This window comes from Durio zibethinus, chromosome 27, assembly GCF_047325235.1.
Source record: "Durio zibethinus cultivar Kanyao isolate XHJ-2024 chromosome 27, ASM4732523v1, whole genome shotgun sequence".
NCBI lineage: Eukaryota > Viridiplantae > Streptophyta > Magnoliopsida > Malvales > Malvaceae > Durio > Durio zibethinus.
In genome coordinates, this window is record NC_143188.1 from 2,628,048 (window position 1) to 2,649,914 (window position 21,867).

The 21,867-nt window shown below is 28.4% G+C and overlaps 1 protein-coding gene across 2 annotated transcripts; it reads right to left on the reverse strand.

Annotated features, from left to right (window-relative positions):
- Positions 1-1,118: 1,118 nt before the first annotated feature.
- On the reverse strand, positions 1,119-7,224 carry LOC111279168 (uncharacterized). 2 transcript variants are annotated; one of them, XM_089756131.1, is made up of 15 exons: positions 7,007-7,224; positions 5,906-5,939; positions 5,552-5,811; positions 5,046-5,220; positions 4,503-4,586; positions 4,174-4,415; positions 3,858-4,077; positions 3,472-3,551; positions 3,302-3,386; positions 2,990-3,121; positions 2,782-2,895; positions 2,654-2,701; positions 2,108-2,192; positions 1,818-1,874; positions 1,119-1,650 (listed from the first exon to the last, which is right to left on the reverse strand). In XM_089756131.1, exons 2-15 carry the CDS (start codon positions 5,936-5,938, stop codon positions 1,550-1,552), a joined length of 1,716 nt encoding a protein of 571 aa, XP_089612257.1. In that variant the 5' UTR covers position 5,939; positions 7,007-7,224; the 3' UTR covers positions 1,119-1,549. The 2 variants fall into 2 exon arrangements, with proteins under 2 accessions (XP_089612257.1, XP_022721792.2); XM_022866057.2 differs by having other exon boundaries at positions 6,993-7,224.
- Positions 7,225-21,867: the final 14,643 nt, after the last annotated feature.

Sequence of the window (21,867 nt, forward strand, 5' to 3'; positions counted from 1 at the left end):
TTAAAAAACTGGTTTTTGCACAAACCGGCTTTATTTTAGCTCTGGTAGCACAGGTGTATGCATACATACTCCTGCAGGCCAGCCATATACAGAGTAGTTTGGAGTACAGGGAATGTAAATGGGAATGTCAAGAGCATTTAGTTTAGAATACCAGATGCCTTAATGGTGTAGGGGCCGTTGCAGAATAGGGAAATTTTTACTGTTCATATGATTATAGTTTAAAATAGTATGAAATCAAAATTGTTTGTAAAAAAAGAAAAATGATCTTGGTTTCCCCTAGTTGGTAAAGTTATGTAGCCGCATATCTATTTACCCATTTTATTGGTTGGATTGATGAAAAGAAACTGTTATCTGTTGTTCGCTAATTTGTTACCGAGATGCCTCCCACCTCAAAGTGCTATCTCTTCTTACCCCTTTAAAATCCTTTCCTCTATAGGTCTCAAGCATTTTCCGGTATTATCTCGCTTTGAATTCGGAGGTTACCACATTCAAAGTTTCATGGTATGTTTCATCCTTTGCAGATGGTTATGAAACAAAATAATCCCTTTAGTTTTTTGACTTCCATGTTCCGGTTCAATGCGTAAACTGAATTTAGTTGTACAGGTTATATATAGCTATTAATTATCCTTAAATCGATTTTCTTATAAATAAAAAGTATAGAAAAATTTAAGAATTAATTTCATTAAAATTAAAAATAATGCCTGAATAAGTTTCTCCAGATCTTCTATTGTGAATTTTTATCTTATTGTAATTAATTTTTTTTTTAGTTGGATGATATAATTAATAAAAATTACTTATTTAAATTTATCTTACAATTGACTTTTATTCATTAATTTTTTAAATTTAATGTGAATAATTACAATGAATAAAAATTTATAACTTTAATAATGTAAATTTTGTTTTTTTTTTTTTTTAAAGTAAAATTTAAAGGTTTATTTGAGCATTATTCTTTAAAATTAAGGTATAAGAAAAAAAATTACATAATTAAAATAATAGACTAAATATAGACCTTGACCAAAAGAAAAATAAAATCTGTGAATCTCTTTACTTTTCTGCTTTAATATGATCGTTGATCAGTCATTCACCCTAACAAAGTAAAAGAAGCAAACGGGAAAAAATGAAGAGAAAACTGGACAGATATGTGTAATTTCGGCGTCTATCATCTCCAAATTTAAAACCCAGTAGTTCCTAAGGTTAAATATAGACCAGAGAAAGACTTGGCCATTTTCGTGTACATGCAAATGGTGGTCCACCTCTTGTAAATCAGAGAAGAGGTTACTAATTACATGAAAAACACAACAATGGGGTATCGTACACGAACTTGTTTCAGCTTGACATAATGTGGGTGGGGAAAAATACACAACAAATATGAAAGAATATTTACTTTCAGATAGTATTTTACAAAAGAACACTCTCCTACCTAGACTCGAGCCAATCCCATATCTCAAACCACTTGTTTTAGGGCCTTTGCCCCTAAAACTTTTCACAGAAAATTTGAAATGTATGAGAATAATAAGATTTTTACCTTTGGATATCTGAGGCCATCTGGTCATTTTCTCGAATCATTCTCTGGGGCTTCTAGTTGCGGAGGCAAGAGGTTTAAGAAGCTCCCTTGAGCTGGTTGACTGGCAGCAGCTTCTGACTCGTCCTCTGCAAAATATAGACCAAGATTAACAAGAGTGAACCATCTCAAATACCCGATATATGCCTGATTAATACTATATCAATGCCAAAACATTAACTTTCAGAACTTTTTGCAATGTGCACAAATTGGACCTCACCCACCAAAAGCATAATGATAGTGATAATATCTTTACCAAAAAGGGATTTGATGGAGGGTCTCTTGGGTTTTGAGCTCTTCTTCTTCAATTCAGCTGCACAATGGAATAAAATAAAATCTGGTCAAATACAAATATATTTTCTAGGTCAGAAATTTGCACAGAGGATACACTTGTGTTCAACATAATAACCAGAAGAGGGAGAAGAGAGATCAATACAGAAAAACATGTATCAATAATCTTCACAAAGATGCATAAAGTATTTGACAAGTACTAAGATAAAAGGAACAAAGGCACAAAAATATAATTTGAGGAAGGAAGCAGAATACCAATGCCAGGTAACTGATTATCATTTACAATTTCAAAGTTCTTGTATGTGTAACCCACAAAGTTTATATCCTTGGACGAAAGCATCTGCATTAAAGGAAAAAATTAAATAATGTTCCATACGTGAGCAATAGAAACATCATTTATCACAGTTACCTTTCATTAACCATGTTCTATAGGTTCATTTCAATTTATTATAAAAGATAATAGATAATATTATATCTGCATTCCTTAGAAAGTCTATTTCAATAATTTCTAAAACATACTGAAATATAATATATATATTAAAGAGAATAGACTGGTAGATGTTTTGTTCCCTATGACAAATTTTCACAAGAAATTGACTCTAGTATTTAGGGAAAGATCAGATTTCCCAGAAATTCATTTGATAAAACATTAGTATAGGTGGGACAAAAGAACCAACAGAAATCCCAAAATGAGAAATCCCCCAAAATAAAAAATCGTAGCAGCAGGGATTTACAGTAGATAAACTAGTCAGGTTCTTGAAATTCAACACATTTTAATTGAAAATTTTTATTGCCACTAACCTTTCTCCATGGACCCGATTTTGCTGCAGATGGAATTTGGCTGTCAGTCTGGTGCATGAAAGATAAGACAATAAGAATATGTCCAAGCAGGTTATTGCATATTTATAGATTCAGTAACACTAATTTACCTCTTCAAACTTCTCAAAATTTTGAGTATCCAACTCATCATTGACTTCAGGAATAAATGCGGCTTTCATTTTATATAACTTGTCCCATTCAATACCTTTAAACCATGGGTGAGCCTGAAAACAACAGATACAGCCAGCAAATTTAGTAATTTGCATTCAATTTTAGAACAGAATCAAAGAATCTAGAACAGAACACACCACACAACACCTTAATTTCATGGGCACCTTTTGTGCCAAGCCTCTGCTCAACATTACATAAAAGTTTACAGATCAGGTCTTTTGCTTCTGGGGATAGTTTTGCTTCTTCCGGAAATTTTAAGTGCGTTCTCCAATTTACTATCTGGGAGATTTAGAAACAAGGACAATACTTAATCATCACTAACAAGAAAGACAAGAAGTATAATAAAGAATTGAGATATAGAAGCTAATCACAAAAAACGTTCAGATGTAAAGACAGACAAAAATATAAATAATAGCACAAAACCATGAAAACAAAAATAATGTAATGGTAAGAACTTACCTTCCGACAGGTTGACATTGGCTCATCAGAATAAAAGGGTGGAAATCCAACAAGCATTTCATACATGATAGCACCAAGAGACCACCTAGAAAAGTATCCAAAAAATACCATCATAAAATATCTCACAGAATATAAATTACAAATAAAAAACCAATGCTTAATATACAAACCAATCACATTCCATTCCATATCCTTTTTTCAGCAAAACCTCTGGGGCAATATAATCAGGTGTACCAACCGTAGAATAAGCCTGAAATATTACAATATCTAAGAGTTTAAGCAACATTTAATTGTAATTTCAATAAAAAGCAAAATAAAGCTTTTTAACATGAACTTAGCAGAAAAAAAGGTGTGCATTGTGGTCTTTCTATATTATCTAAGGCAACTAACATCTGTAAAATATAAGCCTAGCAAACTTGGACATAATCAAACAAAGCCTAAACAATGGAAAATAAAGGAGAAATAAGTCGAACTTTCTTGCTTTGCAAACCCAATAGTACCATCACTAATAACAATATGTAATGTTGCATTAATTACATGGTAATCAAGTACTTACAAGCATCCTTCTGTTCCTCTGCCAGTGCTGCAATTGCTCTTGTTGTGTGCGTTTTGGTGCTGCAGGTCGTCCATCACTTTGAAGAGCCCCACTGAGATTGTTTACCATAGAAAAATCCTTTTCCTGGAGATTACTGCAATCTAACGGTTTACATAATCCAAAATCTGATAATTTCATATGACCATTTCTATCGAGTAGCAAGTTGTCAGGCTTGATGTCTCTGCAACATGTGATATAGAATGGGTTCATCCCTTAGTGCAAACTCAGGAAGACCATTATACAAAAGTGTATGAAGGTTCAATGTCACATCAACTACCTATGAATATAATTATGTTTGTGGATAGATTCAATTGCCAGGACAGTTTCTCCAACATAAAACTTGGCCTCATCTTCAGTTAGTATATCCTTCCGCATCAGTAAAGTCATCATATCTCCCCCAGGTAAATATTCCATAATCAGATATAGATACTCTTCATCTTGGAAGGAGCAATACAATTTGACAATGCAATTACTGTCAACCTCTGCAAGTAGATTTCTCTCAGCTTTCACATGTTCAACCTGAAGATTAAAAATGCAAACTAACAAATTAGCATCATGACTCGAAATCCATTAAGGAAATTATATAGCAGGCTTAAAATTGTGTACCTGGCCTCTACGAAGCATCTCTGACTTCTTAAGCTTCTTCATAGCATAAACATGACCAGTTGTCTTCTCCCTACATACTCTAACCTGTGATTCGGAAAAGCGAAGTTAAAAGTGATTCTGGCAAAATTTCTTCTTTTTGAAAAGGGGGGAGGGGTAGTGAAAGACAATCAATAAAAAAGGGATCAAGAAGTTCAACAATTGAAAATAAACTAGGAATATATGTGCAACACAGGAAAGAGGTAAAACTACAGCAAAATATTCAGAAGCATCAAGAGCTAGCAAATCATGCAACTAAAGCAGTATGCATGTAGAAGCTTGTCCTTTTAGAAGCTTCCTAGATCCATTGTCTCAGGAAAACAATGTTCTGATGGCAGGCAGCACAATTTAAATTATGATTTTAGCAACATGAATCTAGTGGTTGTCATAGCTCATCAATTTTTCTTAATTTTGGCAAGAGGATTAAAGCAAGACCAGAAATAGAAACAAGAGAAGCACCTGTGATGTGATGTGATGTGATGTACAATATGACGAAGATATAATTACCTCTCCAAATGCACCCTTGCCTATCATGGTCAATGGCTCAAAATCATCAGCACCCATCTTATGCCTCTGAAGACGCATGTATTCTGTCTCTTTTTTCTCCAAATACTTTAGTAAGTTGTTTTGTTCTTCTTCAGAGACTTCAGCATCAGCCAACTTCTTTTCTAGTATATCACGTCTGCAGAAAATCAAAATTACCCCAAAACCATCATTCCTATTCTTCAAAGAAAATCCAACCTTAACTTTCCGAGGTTCCTTGGATTACAAACACATGTTTTATCATGTTCTATTTTTGGCAGATCATATAGAATGCAGTCACAGCATTAAGTTTTTCGTATAAAGTTTTGAGCCAAAACCTTCTACCCAGCATCTCAATATGAGATAATTCTGCCAATTTGTCAGTCCACAATATAAAGCACAGTTACATGCTTGCAACATTATAGTTATGTGACCACAACGGTAACTATTACACGGGGAAATTTCCAAGAAAGGAAGAATTTTAGTCATACCGCTCTTTTCTTTCCTGCAGGCTTTGCATCTGCTTCTTGTAATGGTTTTCAATATACTGCTTTGCAGCTGCTACCCGCTGTTTGGTGACATTCGATGGTGCCTCTTCACTTGTTGGTGGTTTTGACCCCTCCTTTGCATTACCAGCAGCTTCTTTCTTCTTTGAAGGCCTTAACTTATCTTTTGATTTCAACTTGTTGAACCAACACCTTGCAGTTTCCATTGGTTTACTCAATAAATACAACCCTTCTGAACCAGGCTCCTAAATATACATTTTAGCTCGGCATTACTGAGGAATACCCATGTTATTGACAATCTTATTCTCACAGAAAAAAAAATCTTGCTGACTCTAGTACCTCATTCTTTACCAATATATCCAACAAACACATTCTGCAATGAAAAAGATTGAAAAATGAGTACATTAGCTTAGAATGAGGGCTAATGTTTCAGAACAGAAAAAAGGAAAACTAAGTAACTTTTAAAACACAATTTCAGGTTGATATCAGCTGTCAAAGAATATGACATACAAACAAACACAAATCAGATAATTGGACAGAGCAAGCCAATTATCAGAAACGTCATAATTCACTGGACGTGAGTAATGTCTCACCAAACATTCAATTACTATGTTAGCTTAATTAGTTGCAACATGTTAGGATTAACCAACCAAAGTATGCACAATTAGAAGCACTTTTGCAGGATTCTTACCAACCAACATGGTTTTTCCTACATTTCCCAGCAACCAAACCTCAACTAAAAACCCAATTCCCAACTAAGAACAAGGCAAAGAAAAAAAAAAGTCGAAACCCAAAGCAGTGTTCCATCGATTCAAAATGACCAAACTAAAACTCCTATAGAACAACAATTATTTATTAATATTCCAAAAAAACTCCTATAGAACAACAATTATATATTAATATTCCAACACTTTATTATCAATTCAGAACAAAAAATAAAAAATAAAAAGGCTGTGATCCTTACCTAACAAACAAACCTTACCTAAAAACCCTCATTGCAGACAATTTAAAGTCAGCCTTAAGTCTATCAATAAAATTAAAAGCAATTCAACTTAGATAATCACGGAGAAAGGGTTAACAACGCTTAACATTAAAAAGTTCCAGCCTTTTGCTACATTTTCTCTCTAACCAAACAAAACACTCAAAATCTAAGACTAAACGGAATCCAAGAGCTGAAAATCGAATATCAAAGAATCAAAAGCTATAATTCAACAGGCAAAACGATCTCAAACACTGAACTTCCCAAACAGTCAGTCAAAAAATTCCCTTTCAATTGTTCAACGTTTTCCTCACCAACCAAAGAGAAAGAGTCAAATCGAAATTTCAACTCAGCTCAGAACTAAAACTAAAAACTCCCAAAAAAATACTCAATTTAAAAAAAAAAAAGAAGAAGAAATAAGAATTATAGTAATTAAACTGAAAGTACCATTAAAAACGCACCGGAGAAACTGAATCAGATGGCTTTCTGGAGAGTTCGATTAGGGCAAGAAAGAGAGAGAAAAGATAAAACGGCATCGTAGGAATTGTGCAGAAGAGTGAGGAAAACCCTAAAGGGAAAGAGGAAGCAAAGAGAAGAGAAGATTGAGGCAAAGATGATGAAATTGAAGTCCCATTGGTTAGGATTTTAAGCTTTTGAAAAAGTTGAAAACTTTGCCTTTGTCTTTGCCCTGCTTTCAGCTGCTTTTATATATATACATTGAGAAATAATTTATATATAAATATATATTTATATATTTATATATTTATATTTCTCTGTCTTAAAATTAAAAGCGTTTTAAGACTGTCTCCGTTCCGTCTTTTATCTGTTTGTTTACTTTTTTTTTTGTATTTTTTGTTTTATCTGTTTGAATTTTTTATTTATTATAATTTTTGGGATCACTGTCAAGAGAACTGGGAGTTTATAAATTAATTAATTAATTAATTGTGTTTTTAAATGAATTGGCTTAAGTTGTTTTTTCTCAAACCAGTGCATTTTCAAAACTTATTTCCAAAATTATTGTCTTTTCAAACTTATTTCTTTATTTCTTACAAGTCATTTTTATTTATTTGCATTTTGTTTGTTTAGTAAAAAATAATTTTTTTTTTATTTTTTTATATTTATTTGGCATAAAATCAGTTGGTTAACAAAAAATAATTTATTTATTAACGAATTTATTTTTTAAAAAATTATCATTTTATTTAAAAATAATAATTTTAAAAAAAAATTATTTATGAGTTAAACCATTTATCAAGCATTTGAGTATAATTCTATTCAAGTTAGACTTTAAACATATTTTTTTAAGTTGGGGGCTTAATTTGGCTTAACTCAAAACATTATTATATTAATAAAAATACTACATTTAATTTTAATTAAAAATAAAAAATAATATTAAAAATCTTCTAATATTTTAATTTTAATATTTCAATAATTTCATTCAAGTCAAATTTCAAGTATAATTGTTTAAATTCAAGCTTGATTCAATCTACTTGAAATAATATTATATTAATAAAAAATGACTTCATTTTCTTTTTCTTTAAAAATAAAAAATTATCATATTAATATTAATATTAAGTATTATAATATTTTAATTTTAAATATTTGCATTTTGTATATTATTAAACATAAATATTTTTAATATTTCAATAATAAATGGTATTATATCATTACTTTAAAATAAATAATAAATAATTATATATTAACGTTTATTATTTTAATAATTATTATTGTTTAATATAATAAATTTTATTTTAATAATACGACTATTTTAATCATGTCTTAATATTTTTACTTTAAAATATTATTTTATATTTTAATAATAAATATTACTATTTATAAATAAATAATATGTTTGTTAGTTTAATAATAAATACTTTCAATATAATATATAAATATTTTTATTTTTTAATATAAATAATAATATTTAAAATATTATTATATTAATAGTAATAATATTTCAAGAAGGGTAATATTATTTTAAATATTTTAATATACTAATATAAATAATAATAAATAAATTTGTTTTAAGTGTTTAATATTAATATAATAATTTAATATTAAATATTGTTATTAAAAAATTTCATCGACATGGTGATCTTAAGCGAAATTATTGAAAATATCATTAAAAATGGTAAGTTGAAAAGAGGAGAAACCAAGAAGGCATCAAAGAAGAAAGAGAACGAAGTTCAAGCTGTGAGCTTTGACAGACAATTTAAGGGATATCAACCCTATCCCCAAGATTACTCTCCCTACTATCCTACTGTAAACAATACCTTAGCCTACTCATACTAGCCCATACAACAACCATCTTACTCATCCACATACCAGCCTGTTTTTAGCCTCCAAGTTCCTATATATAGCCTTAACATTCAACCTCTCGCAAAACCCCAAATTCATTCTACTGGCCCAACAAATGGTTCATGAGAGCAATGAATTACTCAAGAAAAACTCGTATTTGATCCAATCCCCATGACTTATACGGAGTTATACCGAGAGCTCTACAATAACCACTTGATTATCCCTACCTGTATGGAGCCACTCAAGCTATTTTATCCTATGTCGTATGATCCTACAGCCCACTATGACTACCACTATGGAATTACTAGCCATTTTCATTGAAAATTTTACTGCTCTAAAACATAAGGTGCAACAGTTGATCAATGATGAAATGATAAGTTTTGATCAAGGAGGAGTAACAACACCTAATGTTAGTGGCAATCCATTGACTAATCACAATGTTAGTGTTCTAAATGAGAATCAAGAACACGTTGATCCGAAAAGGCCTAGATAGTTGTAGTGAATCAGGGGGTAAGATGTTAATAAAGATCCTTCACTTGATTGTACAAGGGCACAATTTTGAAGAATGAAGATAAGGCTAGTGGGAAGTTTTTTTTATCATTTTATGATTTTTTTAAAGTAATGTTAGGATTTCTTTTATGCAATAGGATTTCATTTGTTATCATTTTAATAAAAGGCAAGGATAATGCATTTCATTATATTTTCTCTTTCATTTAACAATGGTTCCATACTTTGTTACCTTTCATACTTTTCATTCCCACTATTAAATTTCATATGGTGAATATTTAGACAAAGATAACAATAATTCTGAAATTTACTTTTGAGAACTCATTCACATTGATCTGAGAAGACTATTTGAGCAAAATAAGCTAGCTGCTAGCAGATGTGGAATATATATGTCTTGAAAATGTGCAAAGATCTATGAGCTTATTTTTGTTCAATAGATGAAGTTCAAAGAAAGCCTTCATATTTGAGATAAAAAATGACTATTTTTCTTTTACCATTCGAAAAATCATTCATTGCTATCCATTTGAGCTTATTATGATTTTTTTTTAAAGAACTCTGACCAATGATCACCCTCTACACTAGGAGCATTTTTTAAAAAAAAAGAAAAAAGAGACAAAAGATCGTAAAAGGTCTTAAAGAGAGAAATAAAATCAAAATGAAATAAAGAGAGAAAAGAAAAATGCCATAAACAAGTTGGGGCAAAGTAATGAGAATCTTTTTATGAGAAATGAGATGAAAAAAAGAAGAAAAGTAGGGAAATGATATGGAATAGGGTAAAATGCCAAGTTATTTTGAATTATGAAAAATGATCATTTGGTTTTGAACCCTTTAAACACATATTTTGAGCCTATTTTACCCATTTCTTTCATGACCCCTCACCATGACCTACATTATAACCTTTAAAAGTTTATTTGGATCAAGTGTGAATGCTTAAATTAAATGATCATATGTTAGACTAAAACATGCTCATTATGGAACAATGGAATCATGTTACATTGCTTTAGTGATTGAAGTGTGAAAGATACCATTAATGGATGGGAAAAGATGAAAAAAAATGAAAAATAAAAAAAATAAAAGAATAAAAGAATGGAAAAAAGATGAAAATAAAATAAGTGGAAAACTCAAATTAAAAATTTGAAAAGGTGATTTGGGTAAAAAAATCTATAAGTTGAGAGTTGGACACATAGAGAAAAGTTAAAGACATTTGAAGATTTCTCAAAGGTAGGACAAAGTTCAATGAGCTTAAAAATGATCTCAAAAGTCAATGGAATGAGTTTTTAAAAAAGAATTCTGATTAATGTTAAGAATTGTTTGAGTATTCATTATTTGGATATTATTACTCCATTTGTTCAATACCATTCCCAAGGTCATGCTTTAAATTTGCTCATTTGCCCAGTTATTTTTGTACCATACTCACTTTTCATTGATTATCTTTCTCGTAATTCACCTTGTGCTCTCTTATTGTTGTATCCCTGGAGTAAATCGAGAAAATATATGATTGCATTATATTTGTCATGATTTGAAATGATTATGAATGAATGAATATATGTTTAAAAGATTCTTGCATTCCTTTGAAAAAAAATCCAAGATGATAGGGAGTAAAGAAAAATTTTAAAAAATGATTCGAAAAGACACATGATGTGACAAAGTAATGAATGTGATGATGGATTGATCAATATAATTTATAAGAGGTAATCAAATGATGAGAATCAGTGGATAAAATTTATTTTAGAATGGCTTGTACTGAGAAGCATGTCAATAGTGATCAAGTGATAAATATAATGTGTATTAGAGGATAAAATTTATTCTAAAATGGCTAGTACTGAGAAGCTGAAATTATGGTGAAAATAGTGTGGGTCAATGGATAAAATTTATGCTGAAATTGCTAGTATTGAGGATCCTATGAGTTATGATTAAATGATACAAGGCAATGGACAAAGCTTGTTTTGGAATTGTTAGTGCTGAGAAACCTATGAATGATGATCAAGTGATCAAAATAATAATGATCAGTTGATAAAACTTGTTCCAAAGTGTTGAGAAGCTAAACAAGAAGAAAATGTGAGATGGTGGAGTCTTAAGAACCATATTACCACATTTTGATTAGAATTTCATGACATTGATATCTGCATTACATGCATTATATTGGCATTATTTTTTGGAAACTGTTTAAAACTTTGGTTTGGATATGCATTTGCATTATGCATTAAATATGTGAATCATGGTTAAGAATATGGCATTGTGAGAATCTAGATTGTTGCATTTGCATCATTGAGAAAACATTTACATTATTGATCATAACATTCATTGTATACACAATTTTGAGTCACTTGAAAAAGAAATGGGAAAACTTTTGATGAGAATTTTTGAGTTTCAAATAAGAATTTTTGAGGTGTGAAATCCAAAATTTGTTGAATGTGAATCTTTGAACTCAAATGAGAATCTTTGAGTTTCAAATGAGAATCTTTGAGTTTCAAATGAGAATCTTTGAAGTGTGAAACCAAAAATTTATCAAATGTGAATCTTCGAACTCAAATGAGGATCTTTGAATTTCAAATGAGAATCTTTGAGGTATAAAACCCTAAAATTTGTCAAATGTGAGCCTTTGGACTTGAATGAGAAACTTTGAATTTTTGGATGTGAATTTCCAAAATTCAAACGAGAATCTTTAAATGTTGGATGTAAATCTTACAATTTGCAAATACGAATTTTGAGATCTTACAAATTTGAATCCTTATGAAATTAAAATTTTGAGAATCAAATTTCAGCGAATTCTTGTGAAGCTGAAAGGTTCTTGCGAATTTGAACCTTTGATTTTCAAACTCAAATTGTGAATCTTTGAGTTTTCATTACAAATTCCTTTAGACACGATCTATGACTCATCTGTTTAGAGGAGCAATTTATTTTTCAAAGTTGTGATGCCTCTATTTAGAGGAACATTTTATTTTCTTAAAATTGTGGTGCCTCTATTTAGATGAGCAATTTATTTTTCAAAGTTGTGGTGTTTCTGTTTAAATGAGCATTTATTTTTCAAAGTTGTGGTGCCTCTATTTAAAGGAACATTTTATTTTCTTAAAATTGTTATGCCTCTATTTAGAGGAGCAATTTATTTTTCAAAGTTGTGGTGTTTCTGTTTAAATGAGCATTTACTTTTCAAAGTTGTGGTGTCTTTGTTTAAAGGAGCAATTTATTTTTTTCAAAATTGTGGTGCCTTTGTTTAGAGAAACAATTTATTTTTAAAAAGTTGTTAAGCCTTTTATTTAGAGGAGTTTTGTTTACTTTTTCAAAAAAATAAAAAGGTGATCATATGTGGGGTGTCTATGTCTCTGCGCAATTTCTGTTGCACAAGAAATGCACAAAGAGGGGTAGCTGTAGACACCCAATTTGATCTAGGTCCGGATCAATTAAGCCTGGTCCAAAGGGAATCAGGATCAAGCCCAAGAGTTATAGGCTTATTCATTTTATTATTTTGAATTTTATTTTATTTTATTTATTAATTAATATTTATTAAATAATAATTTAGAAAAAAAAAAAAAAAGGTTACCATGAATTGTGGTTGGTTGGATTGAAGTTGGATTCAATTTGTTTAAAAATATATTTCATGTTTTTTGGGAATCCTATCTAAAGAGAAAGTTATGGTCAATTAAAAACTCTTCTGATTGAACCCTATAAATACCCATGGATCATATACATAAAACACACACAAAATACATAAAATAAAAGAAAAAAAAAGTGTTTAAAAAAGCAAAAGCAATTTAAAAATTTTAGGATTTTTTTTCAGAATTTTTGGCAATTTTTTTCTAGAAAATTTCAAGAAAATTTTCATATTCTAGTGAATTTTCAAGCAAAACTTAAGTTTTTCGATGGCAGTTTCCAGTTTTCGGTGTGTTTTTTTCGATTTTCGGTGAAGCTTCAACCAAAATCTTGAGATTTTAGAGAGAGAATGAGAGAAAAGAGGATAATAGAGAAAGGGAAAAAAAAGGATATATGCTGAAAAGGCTGAGATTTAGCCTTATATACCCTACTAAAACGACGTCATTTTGAAGTTTAATAAACCCAAGATCTGCACGTTTTACCGCTGGGCGATTTGACCTGAACACTTGACCCGCTTCAATCCGCGTCCTTGCCTTTGGCTCCAGTTGAGCCAAGCCGTAAACCCAGCCATTAAGCCGTATCTTCGAGTCGTTTTTATTTCTGAAGCCTAGCTGTTTTGTAGCCGTAAGTTGAGCCGTTTTTGGTATTTTTTTGGGTATTTTTTTATTTTTTTTATTTTTTTACATGATTAAATTTAAGAAAAAATATAATAAAAAAATAAAAATAAAAATTTTGAGAATAAATATTAATTATCCAATTATGAAATTTATAAAAATTTCAAATGATAAATTTTTACAAAATTTCTAGGTGAAAATTTTTGTCTAAATTTGTCTCAAATAGTGAAATAATTTAGATAAAATTTCAATAATAATAATTAATATTTATTTTCAAACAAAAAAAATTAAAAAATATAAAAACATAAAAATATAAAAATATAAAAATTTTGGAATTAAATACAAATTACTCAATGATGAGATTATTATAAATTTTAAATGAAAAATTCTTAAAAAATCTCTAGGTGAGAAATTTTCTTTAAATTTGTCTCAAATGTTGGAATAATTTAAATGAAGTTTCAATAAAAAAATTTGTCATATTATTTTCTTTCCAACAAAAAAAAAAAGAGAAATAAATAGAATTTCTAAATAGGCCCAAATGGTGAAAAATTTAGAAATTCAAAAAGAAAAAATATTTCTAATTTGGCCCAAATAGTGAATAATTAGATATATTTTCGATGAAAAACCCAAAAAATAAAACCAACAAAATCTTTCAAATGACGAAGTCTCTTTAAGAAAACAAATGAGATTCTTGAATACTCTTGAAGTGAGAAAATATTTTTTAAGAATTCTACCAAATTGATGGAAGAATCTTATGAATTATTTCCAATATTCAACTTAAAAATTTGAAACCATTATACTTAAGACCTAAAGATAACTTTAAAATAATATGGTACCATCTTTTGGATAGACATGTGAGGGTGTTATAACATTTCCCACATGTAATCGAACTTTCGAACCCTATTCTAGTTTGTAGACCCTAACTTATTCTTTTAAGAACCCTTAGGTAAGTTTAAGAGTTCCGTAAAAGGATAAATTCTTTAGGTGACCAATTATACCTAGATAAAAAAGATTGGTGGCAACTCCATCCATTTGTTAAGTTTAGCTATAGATTTACGGATATATATGTTATAACATATATTGTTCTTAATAATATATGAATAACATGTAACATTCATAATTCTGATGTGTGAATAACACCTTATTGTCTCTACGCAGAGAAACTCGTGGATCGACCTTTAGATTTTATATGTAATAATACTAAGTAAATGTATTTTCGATTTTATATGTAATAATATAATTTTTAATGTTTTTAACAAAAACTATGTTTATATTAGAAGCATCATTTTTTTCAAAAAAGATCGTATTTTTTATCTTAAAAATATTATTTTTATTGAATTCTAAAAAATATAAATTTTCATGTTTTCAACAAATATTATATTTTTATCTTAAAAATATTATATTTTCAACAAAAATTACATTTTTTATTTTCAATACGTGATTTTTGTTGAATTTTGAAAAATATTTTTTCATGTTTTTAACAAAGATTACATTTTCTATTTTAAAAACGTTGTTTTTATTGAATTATAAAAAATATTTTTTCATATTTTCAACAAAAAATGCATTTTTAAAACATTATTAGTTCCAAGTGATCAATTATTATGGTTTATCATGAAACGTTATTGATATTGAAAATATAAAATTTATTTTTTATATTATTTTTTACGATTAATTACATTTCATGTGTTAAAAACGTAGTGCATTTCATATGTTAAAAATATAGTACTTTTGAAATTATTAAAAAAAATTTAAAATCCTAATTTTAAAACAATTTACTATGTTTTTCTTTTAAAAACGTTATTTTTATTATAATTAATTTTTTGTAAAACATTATAACATAAGACTCCATTTTTAACATAACAATGTTTTATAAATGAAAAATTGATTTATTAATATTTTGTTTTATACATCTTTCAACTATATTTATAATTCAAAAATGTTCTCTTTCTAAAACTTTATCAATTGAAAACAAAATATTTAAATTTATAAAAATTCAAGTATATATAATTATTGCTAGATGTTCGATTGTGTGGCTAGGAATGTAGTTTTGCACGTTAGAATGAGTTTGAATTTTTCATGCAATTATGATAATTTTCAAAGATAAAATAGATGGTAAAAATTTATTATTGAAGTCAAAAGTGAGACAAATTTTACATTTCTCTCGAAATTTTAAAAAACTCCAAAGAGAGGTGGGTTTATGATTTAGGGTTATCACCCTATTTTTTTGATATTGTTAGGAATCTTAGAATACTCCAAGAATCAGATACCCTAAATTAGAGGTATAAATAATATATTAATACTCACAAATTACTTAAATTTAACATAAATAAAACTCAAATTTAGTTCAATTATTATTGAGTTAAACTGGAGTTAAAGTAGCTTGATTTATTGGTCAAGTCGAATTTGATATATTTTAATTATTTTAATTAATAAAATATCTCGAACTCAAGCTTGAGCTCGAGTGTAAAAAATCAAATATTATATATTTTAATAATCGAGCTTATTTTTTCATGTTAATCGAGTCTAATTAAGTTAACTTGAATAGTTCGATTTTTATTTCGAGTTGAACTCGAGATAAAAAAAATAAAATTCAGTTGAATTCAAGTCAAGTTTAAAACTTTAAATTTAAAGTCGGGCTCAAGTTTGAGTTTAATATTATATCAGTTTGAATTCAATTGATTATACATTTACTATAAACCAAATTACAAAAACCAAGATTACAATTAATAATCTAACTTTTTCTCGAATCAAAAGCTTCCTTTGAGGATATCCCATTTTGATCACACAAAGATTGACTTGGGCATCGAGTGAGGACATACCCAATATTTTTGTCATTAAATTTTATATCAATAAATTTATTAATTTTATTAATAAAAATTATATTCAAGAGAAAATTTTAGGGTATTTAAAAGAAAATCACGTAATTACTTTGACGAATAATACTTGACTATTAAGCCAACTCTTTGTATGTAAACCAAGATTTCATTTCTTATAAATTATTCAATTTTTTTTTTTTTTAAATAATGAGATTCATTCCTGTCGAGATCCAAAGTGTGACAAGTGCTTCAGCTGGGTAAAGGTCAGCAACGTCATTGAAAAAGAATGAACACGCGTAGGCTGATAGCTACCATTTCACGCGTTCTCTTTTTTTTTTTTCTTCTTCTCCTCCTTCCTTCATTGACTTTAATGCACAACTTTAAAATTATTATTCTATGTATTATAGGTGAGACTTTTAAATTTCGTAAGTGAATTAAAATATTTCTCACATATTTATTTAGTTATTATATTAATTTATTGTAAATTTTAAAAGTATTTTTAAAATATCTATGACCACTCTCTAATGTTCTTTAAAAAATTTAAAAATTTAATTGATAATTAAGATAATAATTTGACTGAAGAGTTGAAAGAAATTCTCACCAATGATATCGTTTTGTAATTAATAATTCAATCATAAAATGTAATTATAATGGGATAAAAATTTCATTTACCATGCTAAAGGAGTAAACAAAAAATATGTGGATGATTTAGGGTAAATAGAAGCAAATTTGATAACGGTGGTGGTTGGTGGAGTGCAGGGAATTATATAATGAAAGGACCCTATAGTAGAAAGGATAGGTTAGATGGTGCTCATATTCAACTAAATAATAACGTAATCTTCCTTTCAATCCAAATGCTTTTTTATTATTTGCTAAAAAATTATTTTTTTAGAAGTGCAACTGAAAACTGTGTATGAATACTCATTAATACAAACTTCTTTTATCTATTTATTTAATTGTCATAAGAATCATAAGTATATTCTAAGATTTAAGTGATTGAATTTAGTATTTAAATACACTATGAGAAGAATTTGTTCACTTTGATAACTTTTACTAGCTGTTTGATTTTGTTTTATTCAAGAAAGTCAAATTTGTGTTTTTAACTTTATGGACTTTTTATGATCCATTTGTTGCCTTTAAGGTTTTAATTAAAATTATATGCAAAATTAAGTCATTTAAAATGGAAAATTTTGGAAGCAATCTTAATTGGAATCCATATAAGCAAGCTCTAGAATTCATTTGCTTTTTTTTTTTCTTTTTATTGTAATTTCACATCAGTAGGTGAAGTCTAACCTAAGCTTACATCAAATCTTGATAAAAGCCTATGGCTCCACATGGTTTAATTTAACAGTAAATGGATTGATTTTGGCATGAGACATAGGCATATAAATTATAAATAACAAATTCTATTTTTTTTCTTATAAATATTTAAATTCATGCAATATTTATATGTTTGGAAGATATTTAAAGTAGTAATCAAAATTTACCTTAAAGTTCAATGACATAACCTAATTTATTTATGCTGTAGTTATTAATATGATAAAATTAGGTTTATTTTTTATTCTTTTAATACTATTAGAATATCCTTAAACTTTTGTTTAAGCTTAATTTTATTTTCGAACAATTTTAAAAGCGGCATTCCCCTACATTGACATGATGCTTTTGATATTTTACTTTAAGAATACTTCCCACAAAGATTAAATCTAAGTTGATGTGGAAGGAGAACTCTTTTTACCAATTGAGTTCCTCTCTTCTAAATTGGGTTTATTTAAATTATTGTATTTCTCATTATTCTTCTTTTACACAATTGGGATACAATATCTTTGCTTGAATGGTAATTCTATGCGGTCCCCAACATGAATCAATAAACCCTTCTAAACAAAGGATAAGATTTGGGAAAAGCAATGGGTCAATTGCAATTTGTTCAGCAATGAGAATGGTGTGGGATCCCTTGGAAGTAGGGCATCATATTGGGGGACCATATGTTTTTAATGCATTTGGATAGGCATCATTTCAAAAAATAAAGAGGAAAAGGTTTATGTTTATGTGAAAGTTATAGAAATTAAATTTGTCACAATGTCCCACCAGATTTCTTTATTTGTACACCATAAAATACCATTTGTTTGCCCCTTTCATGGTCAGAACATTTATTTGCTTCAAATTAAATTCACCAACAATGTTCATTAATCTTGTTATTTAGGCTTTGATGAAGAAGTAGGTCTCCTTTTCATCCATGTATAGGTACAAATTAAACCTACCATTATTCTTTTGTTGTATATTTGGAGATGGCAAAATTTGAATCCATTTTTTAAGAAGAAAAATCATATATCAATCATTGAAATAAATGTTCATATGTGAATTCACCATTCAAATTTGTTATTACATATGTCATATATCTGTCTATAAGGCATTTCTAAGAAAATACCATCCGATAGAAAAAAACATTCATATATATATTTCACAGTTGGACAAGATCAAGGGGAAAATGAAAGTTGAATCCTATACATTTACCTTTCCTTGGGGATAGATCTGATAATTTAAAAAAAAAATAGTGATATAATACGATAATTATACAAAAGCAATACAATTTAAAATTTTAATAAAAATTGTATATGAGTTTGATAAATACTAAAATGCTAAAATACTAAAAAAGCCATTGAACTAATTCATTTTTTTAAAATAAGTTCTTATATTTTTATTATATCCAAATAAATTCTTATACTTTTATTTGTATTCAAATAAATCCATATTTTAAATGAAAAAATGATTTATATTAATGATTTATTTAAGTACAAATTTAAAGTTTAAGGGTCTATGTAGATCCAAATTAAAGTTAAGAGCTTATTTTAGTGCAAATTACAGATAAAGGGTTTGTTTGAATATAATTAAAATATAAAGACTTATTTAAATAAATTGCAAAGATGAAGGGCTTTTTTATTACTTAGCCAAACTAAAAAATTGTTTTTTGTATTTGGCCTAACACGAATTTGATACGATAAATTTTCGTGTTTTACATGTATTTGACGTAATAAGAATACGATTTGAGATTGTTAGAGATCAATTTAAGATTGAGATTATATATTTGTAATTATCTATAACTAGTAAATCTTTTCTCTCATCCGTAGATATAGGCAAATTGAAAGCTAAACCATGTTAAAATTATTGTCTCTTATGTGGATGATTTATGGTTTGATTATCGTTTCACTAATTTGAATGTTTGATTGATTGGGGTTTTTGGCCTTACAACTGATATCAAAGTGAGGTTTCAGACATGAGAAAAGGCAAGTGTAGAAGAATTCGATTCAAGAGAAGAGTTTGAGTTCTTGTTTCAAGAGATCGATTTGTATAAAGTGTAAAGATATATAAGAAAATATTGTTATAAAACTTCCATTACATGTAAAGCCAAACATGTTTAGTATGAAAATTAATGAAATTTGAGTTAAGGTGAAGATTGTCGGAATATTGACTCAAATCCTAAAAGATAGAAATTTGTTATAGATTTTTTTTTTTTTAAGATTGGCTAAATATTACTTGATGGAAAAAAAAAATATGTAAGAGAAAAATAATTCTTGATAGGCAAGTTAGCAGGCTTATAAATAGTCAGAGTCTCTATAAGGTTAGGTATGAAAAAATATGAAAGTTATAGGATTTTATTAGGTAGATACCATGAGTGCGTATGTTTGAATGTTTGATGTGAAAATACTTTATAGGATTAGAAGAGACTAAAATAATCCATATGTGTGTATATATTTTAAGTGAATTAGAGAGTCCACACGGGTATGTATGTATGTGTAAATGTTTGATTTGGGATCATTAAAGATTAATTGGGAATCGTTAGAGATCAATTTAAGATCATTAGAGGTCAATTTAAGATTGAGATTATATATTGGTAATTCTTTACAACTAGTAAATTTTTTTCTTTCATCTATGAAGGTAGTTAACTTGAGTGTTGAACAATATTGAAATTATTATCTCTTATGTAAATAATTTATAGTTTAATATACTTTCACTGACTTGATTATTTGATTGATTGAAAATTTTTTTGCCTAATAACTAGTATCAGAACTATCCGATCCTGACATTAATATAATTGTGTAATTGCTGCGGCATGGATGGGGCTAGTGGATTTTGGGAATAGGGTTTGGAAACAACAAACTATGGCCAATTGGAACTGACACAGGGATTGGAAACTTTGGATGAGATGTTGGGCGGATTAACAACGGAACATATCCCACTTCTTACAGTTAGAGAAATTAGGACAATGCATGCGCTTATGGCTTCAATGTACTTATGGAACATTATGGATATATATGATGGTTTACTTGACAGTTATAATTAGAGAAGGCAATATGTAAACTTAAGTCCCTTATTCCAGTAAGTTACCAGGATCCCCTTGACTGATTTTGTACAAAATTCTGTTTAAAAGTTATTGTCTGAAAATTTGAAGAATGGTTTGATTCTGAATGCAAGTAGACATTGGATTCATTAAGTGTGGAAAATTTGGGGAGAATTCATGGAATTCTAAACAAACTATTGAAAAAGAAATTATCTAATACATTGATAGTAAAATTTTTAAATTTAATATACAGAATTAATAGAATGTCACATATTTTTATGGTATATAAAAACATTAATTAAAAAAATAAAATATGTCACTTTATTATAATCTCATTTATAAAGTTAAAAAATTTTATGATATATCAAATAATTTCTCATTAAACTCTTTCTTGGTCGTGAATTTGATCTTGATTCCTCCTTTTCTTTTGTCCATCTAAGGACGTTTTTGTTTTTTGTTTTCTTTATTGAAAAGGGTCATAGTTATAAAGATAAAAAAATATTACAAAACGGAGATAGAAAAAGGTTTGCCTAATAGTACTGACATTGCATAAAATGAGTTAAATTTGATTTTTTTTTTTTTTATCTAACGAGTTATAGTTTCCTTCTCTAGATTTAATAGGCAAGAAAAGGGGGGATTGCTAGCATTTGCTAGTCTGTCCCACAGAAAAAGTGAACCAAAAAGCAAGGCAGAAAAAAAAAAAATACACAGAAATGAGAAATGTTGATAGTCAAACTTGTCAAGGCGTAAAATGTCCCCACTCAAGAATAAATCAGTGTAAAATTTCCGTTCAAACGACTCTACTAATGACAGGCTAGCAACTGCAAGTTAACAGCTGCTGATTGATTCATCAAGCACAAATATAAGAAGTATCCATTTGACTCTTTTGATAGCAAATTATAAATCCCATTGTTTACCATAATACCCCTTCTAATCACACGTCATCCCAATTTTTTTTGTTTTACATAAGATGAGATAAAAAGGAAAAAAATTTATAGATATTGAAGTTTAAATTTTAAATTTATTATATATTATTTATTAAAAATAATTATATGAATAAAAGAAATTAAATCTTGATTTCCCAAGTAATAAACCTGCTAATGAGCCACAACTTTTCAGAATTTGCCCCAAGAATAAAGAGACAAGAAAAAGTGAAGAGAATG